General features: G+C 38.5%; 1 protein-coding gene across 2 annotated transcripts in view; it reads left to right on the forward strand.

Moving 5' to 3' along the window:
• Positions 1-16,062, forward strand: part of LOC128870433 (calcium/calmodulin-dependent protein kinase type II alpha chain) — a 341,402-nt gene that overhangs the window by 302,022 nt on the left and 23,318 nt on the right. The window contains exons 10-11 of one of the 2 annotated variants that reach the window (XM_054113063.1): positions 3,258-3,350; positions 3,406-3,813. In XM_054113063.1, the coding sequence (XP_053969038.1) occupies positions 3,258-3,350; positions 3,406-3,422 (110 nt within the window). In that variant the 3' untranslated portion in view covers positions 3,423-3,813. Of the gene's footprint in view, positions 1-3,257; positions 3,351-3,405; positions 3,814-16,062 lie in introns of those variants that run through there. The other variant, XM_054113062.1, reaches the window with a different exon arrangement.

The following is a 16,062-nucleotide window of genomic DNA, read 5'->3' on the forward strand; positions in this document are numbered from 1 at the left end:
GCGATGGGAAATTGCTTCTAGTGCCCATACGTAGGCTCAAATTCTTGTGTGAGCGTTCGATCAAGTAAACACGATTGTTTTGAGTGTTTATGAACTGCTCAATTGGAGCATTTTTTTCATCAGAAAACACAATGTTAGGAAATTCGGCACGTTCGTGCACGCGCAACAACTCTTTTGCTCGTTCGCATCGAACTTTGTTTTGCTGGGGTGAAAGATCGAGTGCTTTTTGGAACTTATAAGCCTTGACCTTGAGCTCATTTTTCAATATGCGTCGAATGCTGTCTTGCGATATTTTTAGTTCTTTGGCCATTTTTCTTCCACTTCGACGTCGATTTCGTTGAAGTCGAGCCTTCACTTTCCGAACCATTTCTAGTGCTGTTGCGATACACAAACATTTAATTCACTTTGACGTGACTGAGCTCACGAACAATGGCTGGTTGTGATTTTCCAGCAAAATATAACGCAATCTCACTATTACGTTTCAATTCCATCACAAAAAAAAAAATTCAATAAAACTGAGACGCAAATTCTTTTGATGGCTTATAAACAATATATTGAACTGTCATTAAAACAATTTTGACGTTGATATCATGAGTTGCTTTACAGATACAAGCATTGTGAAGTTGGTAACACTTCATATCGTTCACCCTGTAATATAGCAGTGAAGTTAGAAATTTGCTTAAAAACAAGATGCGGCTTTTTTTACATGTTAACATACACATTTTGCTTATGACAACGAATGCGAACTCTTAAGCATTTTTATAGATGTATTTGCTGGAATTTTGTTTGGATTGTTGGAATTCAGGAATGTTTAACCCTCTAGTGCCCAAATTTTATTTTTGAATGAAAAAAATTGCTTTGGGTGGGGATTATGGTAAACTTATAGGTTAGGATTATATAGGGATAAAACCTTACCCCGCCTGCAGGCGGCTTTGGGAAAGAACGCCAAAAAAATCTAAATGAAAAACTTGCAAATTCAGTGTATTACGTACTTTTATTGAACAAAACAGAAAGTTTTTAACAGAAATCAATACAAAACAAACAGTCAGTCGTATTTCAAATAGTTTTAGAAAAATGTCTACAAAAGAAAGGCATGTTTTTGGGCATAAATAGGCAGTTGGTGCAAATTATTTATGGTGAAAATTGTGATAGCTGTCCTTTTGCTGGGAAAAACAAAGATTCAGATTACATTTTCGGCACACGATTTGAGTTTCGGAGGTGCAGCCAGGATATTTGCACCTTTTTTTTACCGGTGCGTGATAAAAACTTTGTAAAATGTCCAACTCCGTCGTAGCGAACGTCGTCAGGAGGTAAGTAAGCTTTTCTTTACTTGAGGAGTTTGTCATGGACGACCTGGAGCTCTTAATATTGAAGAATATTGTTGTTTGCAGAGTACGTATGCGATCTCTGCCCCCAAGTTCGGCAGTTGGTACTGCCTACCATGCGTGTCAATCTTGTTAATTCTTCTGAACAAAACATAGGCGTTTATCATGGCCATATCAAGCAGGTGTATAAGAAGTCGTCTTAATTTGAACGAAAATGTAAAAGCTGAAATTTAACTCTGTTTGTTTTTTTTTTATATAAATATTCCCGGTACTTTCTGATCATAGGGTATGTATATAGGAGAATCCCCTAAATGCGAAGAACTTGTTTTTAATGCAATAAAAACACAAATATGTATTTACATACACACTTATAAGGAGCGGCAATGTCTGTATATACATACATTCTGTCAAAAAAGTACCGTCATCAAAATTTATTTTTTCGCCTTCAAAATAAGCCCCATTCAAAACAATACACATATGCCAATGGTTAGTCCAGTCATTAACGACCCTTTTAAACGCATTTGAAGAGATCTTCTTCAGCTCCTTCAGCGAATTCTCCTTAATGGCCTCTATCGACTCAAAGCGGCGACTGCCGAGTGGCAATTTAAGTTTTGGGGAAAGGAAAAAGTCACAGGGGGCTAAATTCGGTGAATACGATGGTTGTTCGATGATATTTGTCGAGTTTTTGGTAAAGAAAGTGTTCACAATATGAGCTTTGTGAGACTGTGTGTTATCATGGTGCAAGATCCATGCGTTTTCTTTCCACAAAATGGGCCGTTTCCTACGCATATTCTCTCTTAAAGAGCGCATACCTTCCAAGTAATATTCTTAATTTACACAACGCCGTGATAATCAAAGAAAACAAGTACCTAACATGACTTGCACTTTTGACCGACTTTGACGTGGTTTTCTGGGGTTCGGCTCATATGGATAGCGCCATTTAGGCGCCTGTTGACTGGTTTGCATGTCAAACTCGTATACCAATGTCTCATCATCTGTTATGATGTGCTGCATAAACGTTGAGTCCAAATTCTTTTGCTCAAGTATGTCTTCAGCCCCCTTCCTCCGATGAATTTTTTGAAAGAAATTCAACTCTCTTGGAACGAGTCGAAAGCCACGCGTCCCATGCCCAATTGTTGATGTAAAATATTGCGAATTGATTCGTGAAACACGCTAAGGTCACTAGCTATTTCCCTCAAACTTAAATGATGGTTTTCCAGTACCATTTCCTTGAATTTGTCGACGTTTTCATCCGTTGAAGACGTTGATGGGCGACCAGATCGAGGCAAATCTTGTACGATTTCTCGGCCCTCTGCAAAAGCCTTATACCACTCGCAGACCCGTGTTTTTGATAAAGCACACGTGCTATAGGCTTTCTGCAACATTTTCAACGATTCTGTAGTGAAAAGCGCAGAGCACACTTGCGGTTGACTGATATAATTAAATGCCAAAAACAAGCTAATTGACAGATTACGCTCAAACTCTGTGACACTATAGAGGACAGTTGTACCAACATTCCAGCAAAAAAATTTAGACATACGTTTAACGCGAGCTTTTAAAATGAACAATTTCCGATATTTTTTGACAGAATCTATATATTTCGATACTTATATATGCACCTAAAGGGTGTAAACAAATTCATAAATTTTTGTGGGCATGACCGTTGTGATCAAGTCGCTGTCGGAAAAATGGGATTTTGATGCATAAGCTACAAACAATCCTATTTTCACATTTATCTGTGCGCAGATTTCTATACAAATTCGGTCATAATTTTTTTTGTCATTGAGTTTTACGTAGTAATACAACTATGAATAACATAATTTGTCATGTAAACTGCTATTTCGGTTATTTTGCAGTGGGATATAAATTAAGTAAATTTTGCAAAATATGATACAAATTGTGTATGGTAATATGAGTTTTCATATTTTACAGGCAGGAGTATGATCACCAAGAAAGGTGAAGGGTCTCAAGTTAAAGAATCAACAGACTCGTCCAGTACAACTTTAGAAGATGACGACGTAAAGGGTAAATATATAATAATTATTGGATCAAACATCTTAATTACTTTTTATGGGTTTAGCGAACAGGAAAAATTAAATGGTAAACTTGGTGATTCTAATTATAGTGTTATGTTTTTATTTTAGTTTTAGGAAAGATAACACTACTCTTAAAAACTTCTTTTCTCACTTATTTTGCCAGTATGCAGTATATAAAGAAAACTACGAAACTATAACTCTACGTTATTAAAAATTGCTAAACAAGTTTTTTATTATCTATAATTATTTATAAGTTTGGCTTTTGTTAGTATATGAAATTAAAAGCCCTTTTAATCGGTTTTAATGTTAAACATAATATCGTTAAAACGTATTTAAAGCAACTTTTAGTAATACCTAGTTTGAAAGAAAATAAAATAATTATGCTAATTTAAATGTTGTTTGACAGCAAACTATGTCGAGTTTGAAATACACTTCTATTTGAATTTGTTGAAGTATGCTCTTTATTTATTCATTCTTATTGTAAAATATATTAGAACTACAATAGAATCTCAAGTATCTATGGTATAGTAATAGTTAACTTGTCTTAATTTACATATTTTCAACATTTTTTAATTGTTTTCTATTGGAAAGCTTTGGCACCGTAAGAACTAAATTTTGTCAATTAATTTTTCAATTTAGTTTTCATTAAGTTTAACTTAAGTTATGCATTATTAGGAATCTTCGTAAAATTTGTCTACTTTTCTTATTGTTGGTATCCATATTTAGTTTATTTGCTATCCCTAATATTATATATTTTTGCATATAGTGTTTTATATTTTTGCACATTGTGTTGGGTATATAAGGGTCAATTCTTTTTTGTGAAGTTCGTAAAAAAATTATCCGTCCAATGCCGCATCTCTGTAGAGTTTTTAGCCAGTGCGTGAGTTTTATTCTAAAGGATTTTCTACTGCTCATTTTTCAAGTCCAAAGACGTTAGTTAGAACTTTGGACAAACATGTATCTGATCTGAAGGGTGCGTACAGTCTTTGAGAACAATTTAAGAGTTAAACTGATTAGCTTTTATTTTGAACAAAATTTAATGAAACTTCACGAATTTTTCAGACAACATTAACTTATTATGTATCTATAAATTCACTCAATAAAATTTCCATAACTATAATTACCTCCTCGATCTGGGTAAAGAAACGATTGCATGCCCGATCCAAATGCTCCTTATATATATTGGTCATAACGGTATTAATTGCAGTCTTATTAGAAGAAATGGGGTTATGAGGATGATTTCACGCTCAAGTATCTCCCCCTATACGTAATAAACCAATCGATGAAGGTCTGGTGAGTTAGGCGGCCATAAATTTGGTGTTATGCGGTCATGGAAATTCTCAACCATCCAATCTTGTGTCGTCACCGCTTTGTGTGAAGGAACAAAGAGTCTTGATTGAAGACATATGGGCTTTCACCGCGTATACTATTAATCCAGGGTTTCACTACTGCCTTTACATCATCGATATATGCAGCAGAATTCACTCGTAATCCTTCAGTAAAGAAGTGTGGTAGCATGGCATGCCCTTTGTTGCTCACAACACCTAAGCCTATGACAATGGTTAGAACCTTCGTCTGCATAACAACAGGAACCTCTGTAGGATTGGAACATAGCCATCTCTTTATTATTAGGTTGGTCTTTTGATCTTGGTCAAAAATATTGTCGTCTGAAAAAAACGAAAGCGTCTTAGGCGCTTCAAGGTTTTTAATTTTGTTTAGAAAGCGTTTTGATCGCATAACTCGTTGTTCTCGTGTTTATACATATATATAAAACTCGCGCGTACACCCTTTTGGGGTGTTTGGCCGAACTCCTCCTCCTATTTGTGGTGTGCGTCTTGATGTTGTTCCACAAATGGAGGGACCTACAGTTTCAAGCCGACTCCGAACGGCAAGTATTTTTTATGACGAGCTTTTTCATGGCAGAAATACACTCGGAAGTTTGCCATTGCCTGCCGAGAGGCGACCACTATTTGAAAAACGTTTTTCTTAATTTGGTGTTTCATCGAGATTCGAACCTACATTCTCTCTGTGATTTCCGAATGGTGGTCACGCACCAACCCATTCGGCTACGGCGGCCGCCTGCTTGTTCTCTTGTTTGCTCCGACATAAACTGTCTTCAGCGCATAACGTAGGACGTATACGGAAGATCTTTCATAGACAAATCAACGGATAAGACCTTTAGAAACATTAAGCCCTCACGCAGGGGCTCTCGGTGTCGGAACATTCCTCGTGTCTTTTGCGTTTTGCAACATATTCTGCATCGCCGCCTGAAGCTTCCAATTCACGGCAAACCTTATGAGCAAATTAACGGGCGCACTTAAGAAAATTAGAGATTTCTAAATCGGTGTGATTTGCACATACGAGGTGCAATAAGGTGAATCTTTCAAATTTCGCGGGCTACGTACTTTCTACTTTCGAATATTTTTTTATGTTGGTAAACTCATCTCGGTTTTAGCAATATAGCATGTTTAGTTTATTCTTCAGAGGTATAAATAAAACATGTGTTTTGCGTGTTCGGCGATTTTCTGATCTGCTTCGGTGACTCTTGGCTCTCCTCGACTCTTCCATTGGGACTATGGAATTTGTTGATTCGTCACCATTTATGACCAGATTACCACCTCGTATGGCGGCGATAACTGCATGTATCTTCAAAATCTTGAGTTAAGTTGTAATCCTCCGTGTCGTATTGAGAAAAGACAAAAAAAAAAAAACGGTTTCGGGAAGTTATGGCCACATATGTATATGCATGTTCTCAAATATCGTAAGCACCCTGTGTACTGCGCTGCTTTTACGTAGACACTGCAAAGAAATTTCCGAAATTATTCAGTATTAATTGGCTTTTCCAATAATTTTCTACATATTAATTATAGACTTAAAAAACACTTTAATGATTGTTAAATAACTCCTAAAGTTGTGGTATTATCGGTTAAATGTGATTCGCAATTTAGCCTAATCATGCCTCCAATTAAGCGTTTTCAGACTATTATGCACCATCTGTATTAAATGTGTCAATACATTACATACATACATTATTAAATGTGTTATACACCCTCTCTTCTTTTTATACGGTCTCTTTTACATGATTTTGAAATAACACGAGTTTTTAATACATTTTTTTATACGACATTTTCGTTCTTGCACGAATCGCAAAACAAAAAATGTTTCTAAACAAAACATGATTCCTAAAAGAATGCTTTATTAAGTAAACAGTTTTCGTATACGATTAACTAGGGATATGTATGATATAGTATGTTCCTTCAAAAACGATGCAATAAGTATGTTTTAGAATGAACCTATTCGGTGCATTAAACTTTCAATCTTTATTTAAACCCTTACGCTCTCTATTGTTTATGTGTTTGTATACTGCAGCTGTCTAGTTAACAAGTGTCAAATATGTCTGACGTACGATGCTGTTTGCAAGAGCTGTAAGTTTCCCAATAGGGTAATTAATTTATCGGCACCTTGTATGGTATAAACAACTTGAGAAAGCAAAAAACAATGGCTAATAATAGACTTTTGTTACAAAGAAAAAACTAATAGAAACCGTTATTAATTTGAATAAAACTCGACAGATGGGCTGGACATATCTGACATAATACCTGACATAGTACCTGACTTACTTATATGTATATTATATACTGATGAAAGCATTTTTGGTCCAGTCCGTAATAAACGTGCATGCTTGTTATCATGTAGTGATGAATAGTTGCAAAATTGATTTTTATTCTTAATTTCAATTTGAATTTTTATATGTTCGATTAAATTTTCATAGTACACTAATTTACATTTTTTTGTAATAAAAATTTATTATTTTTGTTTTATAAATACTTATGTTATATGGTTTACATTATTACTTCTTTTGGTCTCTTGCAGGTTTTTTGGTGAAATATTTAAAGTTTTTCATCTTACACAATTTTTTAAACTTGTAGAACATATCCCCAAATTTTCCAATATCACATGAATTTTTCTACACGGTTTTTGTTTTCGCAAAAAAAGAATTGGGTGTATTATCAGTAAGATTTCTCAACATAAGCAAGCTAAGCTGTGCCAATTTTGTGGGGTATAACCACATGTGGCCTCCGCAGCTGAATGGGTTCGCCCCTTGGCAGGTAATGGCAAAGTGTATTTCTGCCTAAAAAACCATCTGCCGTTCGGATGTTGGATTAAAACTGTAGCTATCTCCACTTGTGGAAAAATATCAACACGCGCATCACAAAGAGGAGGAGCTCGCCAAACACCCGCTAAGGGTGTAAGCGCCAGATAGCTCTTTTCTTGAATATAAAGGGTGGTTAAGTTTCAAGGGCCGGTGTTAATTTTGAATAAAATACAATTTTTTTTTAATTATTGTATTTCTCTTTATTATGATAATATTGGTATGTATCAATTACGTATAAAACAAAATATCGGAAAAATGGCCGCCGTGGCCTTGGCGGCACACCTCCATCCGATGGTCCAAATTTTCGATGACGCTAAGGCATAATTGAGATTCTATACCGTTAATGTGCCGAATTATCTCATCCTTTAGCTCTTGAATTGTTGAAGCCACATATCGTCTACATCCATATCTTCCAATTCGGGCCATAAAAAGTTCGTTATCATCTCACGATAGCGAAGAATTTCACAGCAGCTGCCTGTCGGGGTTCAAATTGAGTTAAGGGGGGAGCTTGGTTTATGAGGTCTAAAAATTGCATCTCTTTGCGATTTTTTTTTAAGGAACAAATTAATTTAGCACTGCAAAGTTTTTTCTATCTTTTAATGAACATTTAAAAAGTATAAAGAATTTTTGTACTGGTTAAAATAAGTTGAAAAAAATGTTTAACATAGAAATTAGTAGAGCGCTACAACGCTGGACTTTCCAAATGGCGTACAAGATACAGCTCGTAATTATTATCTAAAGCAAAAAACTCAAATGGATTTCTAATTATCATGATTTTTTATTCTAGATGAACTAAGAAAACTGAGAGAAATTCCAAAATTTCAACTTTTTGGAGGCTTTAAAGAAAAAAATGCCTTTCTATAAAAAAAAAATTCACTTCAACTTGGTATAAAAATCTTGAATTTTTTTTTTATCTATTTTGTTAGTTCAAATAGAAGAGAATTTAATACTGAAGGGCTCAAGCTATGATTCATTTCAAAAGGTTCATTCGTTTTTTTTTCATTCATGTACGCCAATTCAAAGAAATCATAAAAATGAAATTTGAGAAAAGAAGATAAAGTTTGTACTATAGCTGTCCGGTCACAGCTTAACTACCTAACGCTCGCCTACCTTTGGCTTTGTATCTACGGAAATTTTGAGAATTAGGCTCTGTAACTTTGTGTGAATATTCTGAAATATATTAGGAATCGCTTAAAACGAAAAAAAATTGATTTTTTTGACTTTATAAACCAGGCTCCCCCCTTAATCTGAAATTGAAAAATGTCAAATGAAATGCAGAAAAAAACTTGACGTTTAGGTGTGGTTTACATTCAACATCGGGCCTTGAAATTTAACCACCCTTTATATAAACATACATGTTGGTGGCGGACTTTAAACAGTTTTTTATTGGCCAGGCTCGGGCTGACGTTCATGAGCAGCAACTATATTTAGAACAGCTCCAGATACTATACTCACATTGCTGGACTAGTAAATATATGAATTCTCTCATTATGCAATGAAACCGTCTCCAGGGTCCTTGTCTAGTTAGTTTATCAGCCCAGCAGTTTTCCTCTATGCCACTGTGACCGGGAACACAAATGATCCAAATATCGAAGAATTAGGATGTAATCGAGAGAGAAGCCAGGCACTCCCCGACTCATATCGACCCCACAAGCAACGAGCCCAAGTTCCTAACTGCCATTTGATTGTCGGAGTAGATATTTTTCAGCTTTATAGTAATTACAGAAACAAGTAAACAATCCACTACCCTGAGTGTGGCTACTTCCGCTTGGAGAACACTACAGTCGTCCGAAAGCCTATATTTAAGCTTGATGGGGAGCTCCTCGCAGAATACTCCCCTCTCCGCAACTTCAACTGGATACTCTACCGTCCAACTTCAAGCGATCCGTAAACATATTTTCAATGCCCTGATTCCAAATGTTACACCTCGCCCAATCTTCTCTTAAGGTAATATGAATGGGCCCTACTGATTCCAATGAGGGTGGACTGTGCACCCTCTACAGCTTCTTAACTAATGTCATCCTTTCCAGGGAGTTCCATTAGACAAGGATACTCTACAACAAAATTGGTTTTATAATTGTGTTATAAAGGCAAACACGTAACTTTTGGCGAGAGGCCCCATCTCTGACCGATAAGCGCCCCTGCAACAATACAAGGCGACTGTTGCCTTCCTAATTCTCTCCTCAATGTTTGGCTTCCACGTTAGATCTAGACCTCTGTCAAGGATAAGTCCAAGGTACTTCAACCTGTCAAAGAGCACCAACCTAGCTTTCGCTATTAAGGGGAGAAAAACTGTAGGTATTGCAACTTTCTCCGTAAATATGACGAGCTCCGTCTTCAGAGGTTTTTCGAGAGACCTCAATTTGTGGTTCATTTCACAACTAGATTCAGATAACCCTGCATCAATTCCATCAGGGCATGTAAAACCTTTCCTCTGATAATAAGTGTCACGTCACCCGCATAAGCAATCACTTTGCAATCCCTCCTGCTCATCGTCCAACACCCCGATCTGTCTCTCAGGTACCCCTCGGAATTCCTCGGGAGAATACGTCTGAATCTCGCGGACTCGTTTTAGACCTCCACACTTTTATAGAATCTCCTCTATGAGTCTCGCTTCCCTTTCCTAATTTCGGACTAGTAGATTCCTAATCCTACTTTGCACAGTTCCCATCCCGAGGGAGCCCTAATTCTTTTGACTCTATTAAAGAGCCGTCTACACGAAGCCCTAATTTCGGAGAGTCCCGATCATTAAGCATTAACCCTTCACTCAGGTATTCGATCAATGAAGAAAAAGTCAGAGTCAGGTCGAGTTCTTTCTCAATGGCCGCAAGGAACCAATTCTTCTTAGAATAAAATCAAAAAGTGACTCACTTCTTGAATTATTGTCTGAACTGAATTTGTGGATGCTGCCTCAGAGTGCTGAAGATATATCTGAAGAATATTCACCTTCGATAACCTTTGTCAACACCCTGATTTCAGCCTCCTCAGTATCTGACGCCAGAAACTTCTCCTCCTCCGCCCTGTCGAACAGTTACCCGATACTGAAGACGGACCCCGCTGCTCGATCCCATGGCCGCCGGTTCTACGTTACTGGAATGACTCGGGTTTTTCCCGACCAAGGGCCGCCGCCCCAGTAAACTAGACCTCTCTAGTGAACAGTCTATCACCCCTCCCCTTACGTCACAGGAGCAAGTCCTCGCAGCAATCTTGCTCCAAATACTTCTCCTCAGGGCTGGAATTGAATCCAACCCTGGGCCAGAAGTATTCTATTGCTGCATCTGCCATAAAAGGCTCCACTCGAACTCCACCTCGGTTAGGTGCAATAAGTGCAACGGGTGGAGCTACATGTTCGAGCCTTAAGATTCATAGGGAGTGGTCCACACGGTATGTGGCCTCGTGTTGCTCCCGCCTGCAGGCGTCCGATGCCTCCACGGCTACTACTCTCCCTGATAGGCCAGCACCACCAACCGCCACGGTAAGGAGCCTATCGGAGCAACAAAACTCCCCCGACTTAACACATCCACTTCCCTCCTGCTCCAACCTCAGTGCAGGGACCAACCAGCAGCTCTTGGTCCCCGAGTCTGTTCCGTGTGTCAGACCGTAATACCTCGGAATCTGGCATCAGTCAAATGCAATTCTTGCAATGGCTGGTGCCATTTTCGGAGATGTTCCGGCCTGCGCACCACCAGTGAGTCGACAACTGACTACGTTGCCCCCTGCTGCAGAGCTCTGCACCCGCAACCGCCCCGGGGTGCGGCCGCCCACCATCATCAGACCGCAACAACTCCAGCGGATTGCACAGCAGGCCCAACGTAGGCAACGCGTCCCTCACACCTCGAGTTACAACGCCCTTACCTAGAAGCTTCAAGCTCCTACAATTCAGCTATAACGGACTCACCAGCAAGGTCGCCGAGATAGTTGAATTCATGAGCCGGCACAGTATCAAAATAGGTGCAGTCCAGGAAACCAAGCTGTACGCTAGGTCCTCTTTGATCACTAGGGATGGCTATAACGTGCACAGACATGATCGCGAGCGAGACAACGGTGGGGGCCTAGCGTTTATAGTCCACCACACAGTGCAGTATCGTCTCATTGATGAAGGGATCGACCGCAGGGATAGCAACTTAGAATGTCAAGGCACAGCTGTCCGGACAGGCGATTCCGAGCCCAAAATATTTAATGTTTGTATACCCCCTGTCACCTGCTACTCGGCAGGATATCACCCTGATATTGGTGCGCTCATCAGAGGTGAAAACCGATTGGTTGTAGGTGACTTCAATGCGCATCACGATCTTTGGCATTCAAGCCTGCCAAACAATCGTAGGGGACAGCAATTGGCAGAGCAAATAGACGATTCGACATTCAGCACTGTGAACGACGACGCCCCTTCCAGGGTAGTGGGCAATTGCAGCAGCTCGCCTAATCTAACAATAGCTAGCGCGGGTCTGATAAATAGCATAACGTGGCGACCTATGCTATCGCTTGCATCAGACCACTTGCACATTTTCGTCTCGATTGAGAGACTTGCCGACTCTGTTGTCGCGAACCACCTGTCCTATTTTAACTTTAAAAAACCTAATTGGGCCGGCTTCACGGAATTTACCGAAGACACCTTCGCCGCCCTTCCTATCCCCACCGAGTTGCGCGCATTCCGCAAGGTGCTCACAGCTGCTGCGACCGGCTTCATTTTAGCTTTAAGATTCAAGGACATCCGTCCTCATTTCCCAGCCGAAGCAGCCAGCTTGGCAAACGAGCGTGACCACCGGTGGCACTACGGTTGCACTTCGTCGGACCCGAAGAGATGCGCGAGCTACTTTAGCCGGCTTTTTATACTGCATCCTCCGGCCGACAGATCCAAGCGTCGTGCTACCAGAAGGCTGCACAAACTGACGAACGACAGTACGCCACTTACTTTCTCCGGACCTGACGGACTAAACGCGCTGATGCTGAAGCACCTGGCACCATTGGGAGTAGGATTTCTCACAAGGGTTTTCCTTGGCCACTCACATCATCCCTGACAACTGGAAAGCAGGGAGAGTGGTCGCACTACTGAAACCTGGGAAGCCCACCAACCAAGGGGATTCTTATCGCCCGATAACTCTCCTTTCCCCATTAGTGAAGACGCTTGAAGCCCTCCTACTCCCACTCTTCACAAAACACCTGGCCCCAGCCCGACACCAGCATGGTTTCTGACGAGTGCATAGCACCACCACTGCACTCACCGCCATAAACGTCCAGATAAACCGCGGGCTTAACCAAAACCGCCCCTGCGAGAGGACTATCCTAGTAGCGTTGGCCCTGAAGAAGTGATTTTTCGAGATCGAACATCAAAGCAGAGGAAGATAAAGCAAGGTTTACCGCAGGGTGGTGTCCTTTCTCCCTTGCTGTTCAATTTCTACATCTCGAAAGTGCCCCAACCACCAACGGGAGTCTCCCTGGTCTCATACTCTGACGACTGCACGATAATGGCGTCAAGCTGTCCCTTAAGCTAAAAGTCGACGACACACCAATTCCGACGTTAAGCAACCCCAAAATTTCGGTGTAACCTTCGACAGTTTGCTCTCCTTCTCTGTGCACACAACCGCAATTGCCACTAAAGTCCAAAATCTCAACAACGTCCTCAAATCACTTGCCGGCTTGACCGATGCCTCTTGATGTCCCCTGTTCAACACCTTCACAACAAGGCACAATGCTCCCAGTAATGGGGCATAACAAACTGCTCGGCAAGCAGTTCCTGCTGGGATGTTACCGCAGGTTTCACCAGGCTCGTCAGGAGACACCTGTTAAACTACGCCGACGAAATCAAGGACAAAACTGACCGAAATCTACTGGACCTGACAGTGTTTAAACCAGTGTTTCCCAACCTTTTTTAGGCCATGCCCCACCTTAACATTTCTAAAATTTTTATGCCCCCATACATAATTTTTAACCTTTAAAAATTGTTTTGTTCCCTTAAGAAATATAAATGATAAGTTTTAGGAAGGAATCACTATGAAATTGTTATCAAAACATCGTAAGTAAAATTTCAAAACATATAATGAAAAACTGAAATTCAAAATAATTTTTATATTGATTTTTTTATATTTATTTAGTGCGATCCTTGCGCTTGATGCTTGCTGCACAGAGATTTTATATTAGGTTCCAATTTACTTAGCTTTAATCTCAAGTCTCCACGTTGTGTTATACCAAGTCGATTTCTTTTTTTTATCAGTAAATCATTTACAGCACAAAATCCACATTCAGCTAAATATGAAGATGGAAACGGTAGTAAAAGTTTTCTTGCACATTTGGTTGCATTTGGGTATTTAGTTTCAGTTTCTTCACAAAGCCATGCCATCGCTCCTTTTATATTAAATAAAGTTTTTACGGATTCATCATTTTGCAATTCTGCGAGTTCTTCTTGATACTGCATATTTGATATATCAGACAAATCCACTAATATTGGCTGCATCATCCATGTTGGGAAATCAATTTGTTTTAAATCAGAAAATCTTTCTTTTAAATCAGCGGATAGAATATTCAAATGATTGACAATAACAAGTAAAGCGGTATCAGTTACTTCACATTTTTGGAGCCAATGAAATTGTTCAAAGTTTTTGTTGTTAATGTGTTTCTGATATAACTCTATATTGGTAATGAAACCAAATATCTTTGTTTTTGCATCGACAAGTGTTTTATTTGGTCCTTGAAGTTGCTTATTTTATTTTTCAAAGATATCGGCTAAATAACTTACAAATGCTTTACCATCGATTGTTAACAGATACTTCATTTCAGGTTTGTCGCTTAAAAAATCACTAAGAGTGTCAAACAGTTGCATAAATCTTTTCAAGCAGTTGCTTTTGGATAGCCATCTTACTTCAGTATGAAGTAAAAGTCTCACATGGTCTTCATTTTGTTGTTGACAAAATATCTTGAAAAGACGTTCACATTTGGCACTAGCTTTAATAGCATTAACACACTTTATTACTGTATGTAGTACTTCATTTAGAACAGGCGAGATATTTTTAGCTACCAAGTTTTCCTTATGAATAACACAATGTACAATAATCATTTCTGGATTCGCATCTTTCATCAATTTTAAGCAGCCATTTTTCTTGCCCATCATATTAGGGGCGCGATCTGCAGCACAAGATGTTATATTTTTCATTGGTATATCATTGACATCTAAGTAGTTTTTAACTTATTATATATATCTTTGGAGGTATTGGTGCTTTCTAATCTTTTACAGAACAACATTTCTTCAGTAAAATGCCCTTCATCAATATCTCTTACATAGGTTATCAATACTGCCTCACTGTCTCTCAAAGTTGATTCATCCATTTGTACTGAGAAATTTCTTGTTTTCAGCTTTTCAACAAGTTGTTTTTCAATATCTTCACTCATTTCGTCTATTCTTCTGCTAACAGTATTGTTACTGAGTGGCATAGCTTTTACATCTTTGTCATCTTTTTCCAGAACCCATTTTAAGAAATGCTGATATTGACGGTTTTATCAAATTCTCTCTTATAGTGTGATTTTTTCCAGTTTTAGCGATTAATAAAGAAATTTGATAACTAGCCTCAGAAAGACGATTATTTGTTAAAGAACGAGCAGTAAATAGAGACTGTAATGTTGTTCTTTTTTCAAACTTTTCTTTTAAAGTTTTAAAGTAACTCAAATCTGAATTTGTATGAGCACTATGTTTCGCCTTCAAATGCGCCTCAAGACGACCTCGTTTCATTGATTCGTTGGTCAAGCATTGCTGGCATAAAAGACAAAACGGCATCCGCTCATCGTGAACAGCGGGTATGAACCCAAATTTTAAATATTCCTCCGAATATTGATGAGTTTTTTTCTTGTTTGTTCCACTCATTTTATTATGGGCTAAAAAAAAATCAATTAAAAAACAATATAATAAAATATGTGTTAAAATTAATTCAAAATGACAGAGTAAACGTATGACGCAAAGAAACATATTTATTTAAATGTATATAATACGATTACCGATATTTTTTTCACTTGACAAAAATTTCTGGAAAGTTAAATGCTTCTAAAATTAAAATAAATATAAATAAAATCAAATACTTACCAATTATATCTATACAATATTGTTGTTGGTGGGTGTTAAAATAACAATAACTAAATAATAATTATATAATTTTATTTAGAATATAACAACTTAAATACTTTTATATATTGAAAACTGGTTGTGTATCTTGAGCGAACGATGTCGACTATATTACTGATCGTGTTATGATGCGCATTGCGCAGTCATGAGTTATGTATGCATGTGAATAATACGACATAAGCGTAACTGCTACAATATATCTAAATATATTTGTTAAATCAACGATTACTTGACGGATACTTATTTCAAATTAATACCAACTGAATGATGTGAAACACTACAGAAGTTGAGTTGGGCCAATTAGGTGCGAACAACGCCGTTGTTTAGCGAGTTTTAAAACGTCCGGGGTTCCCCGCGGCAGGTGGCGCACTCCACGGTGAATCCCCGACGAAGTTTACTTGACGACTCTAATTACCCAGTTGATATTTTGGTAACGTC

Source organism: Anastrepha ludens, chromosome X (genome assembly GCF_028408465.1).
Source record: "Anastrepha ludens isolate Willacy chromosome X, idAnaLude1.1, whole genome shotgun sequence".
Classification (NCBI taxonomy): Eukaryota; Metazoa; Arthropoda; class Insecta; order Diptera; family Tephritidae; genus Anastrepha; species Anastrepha ludens.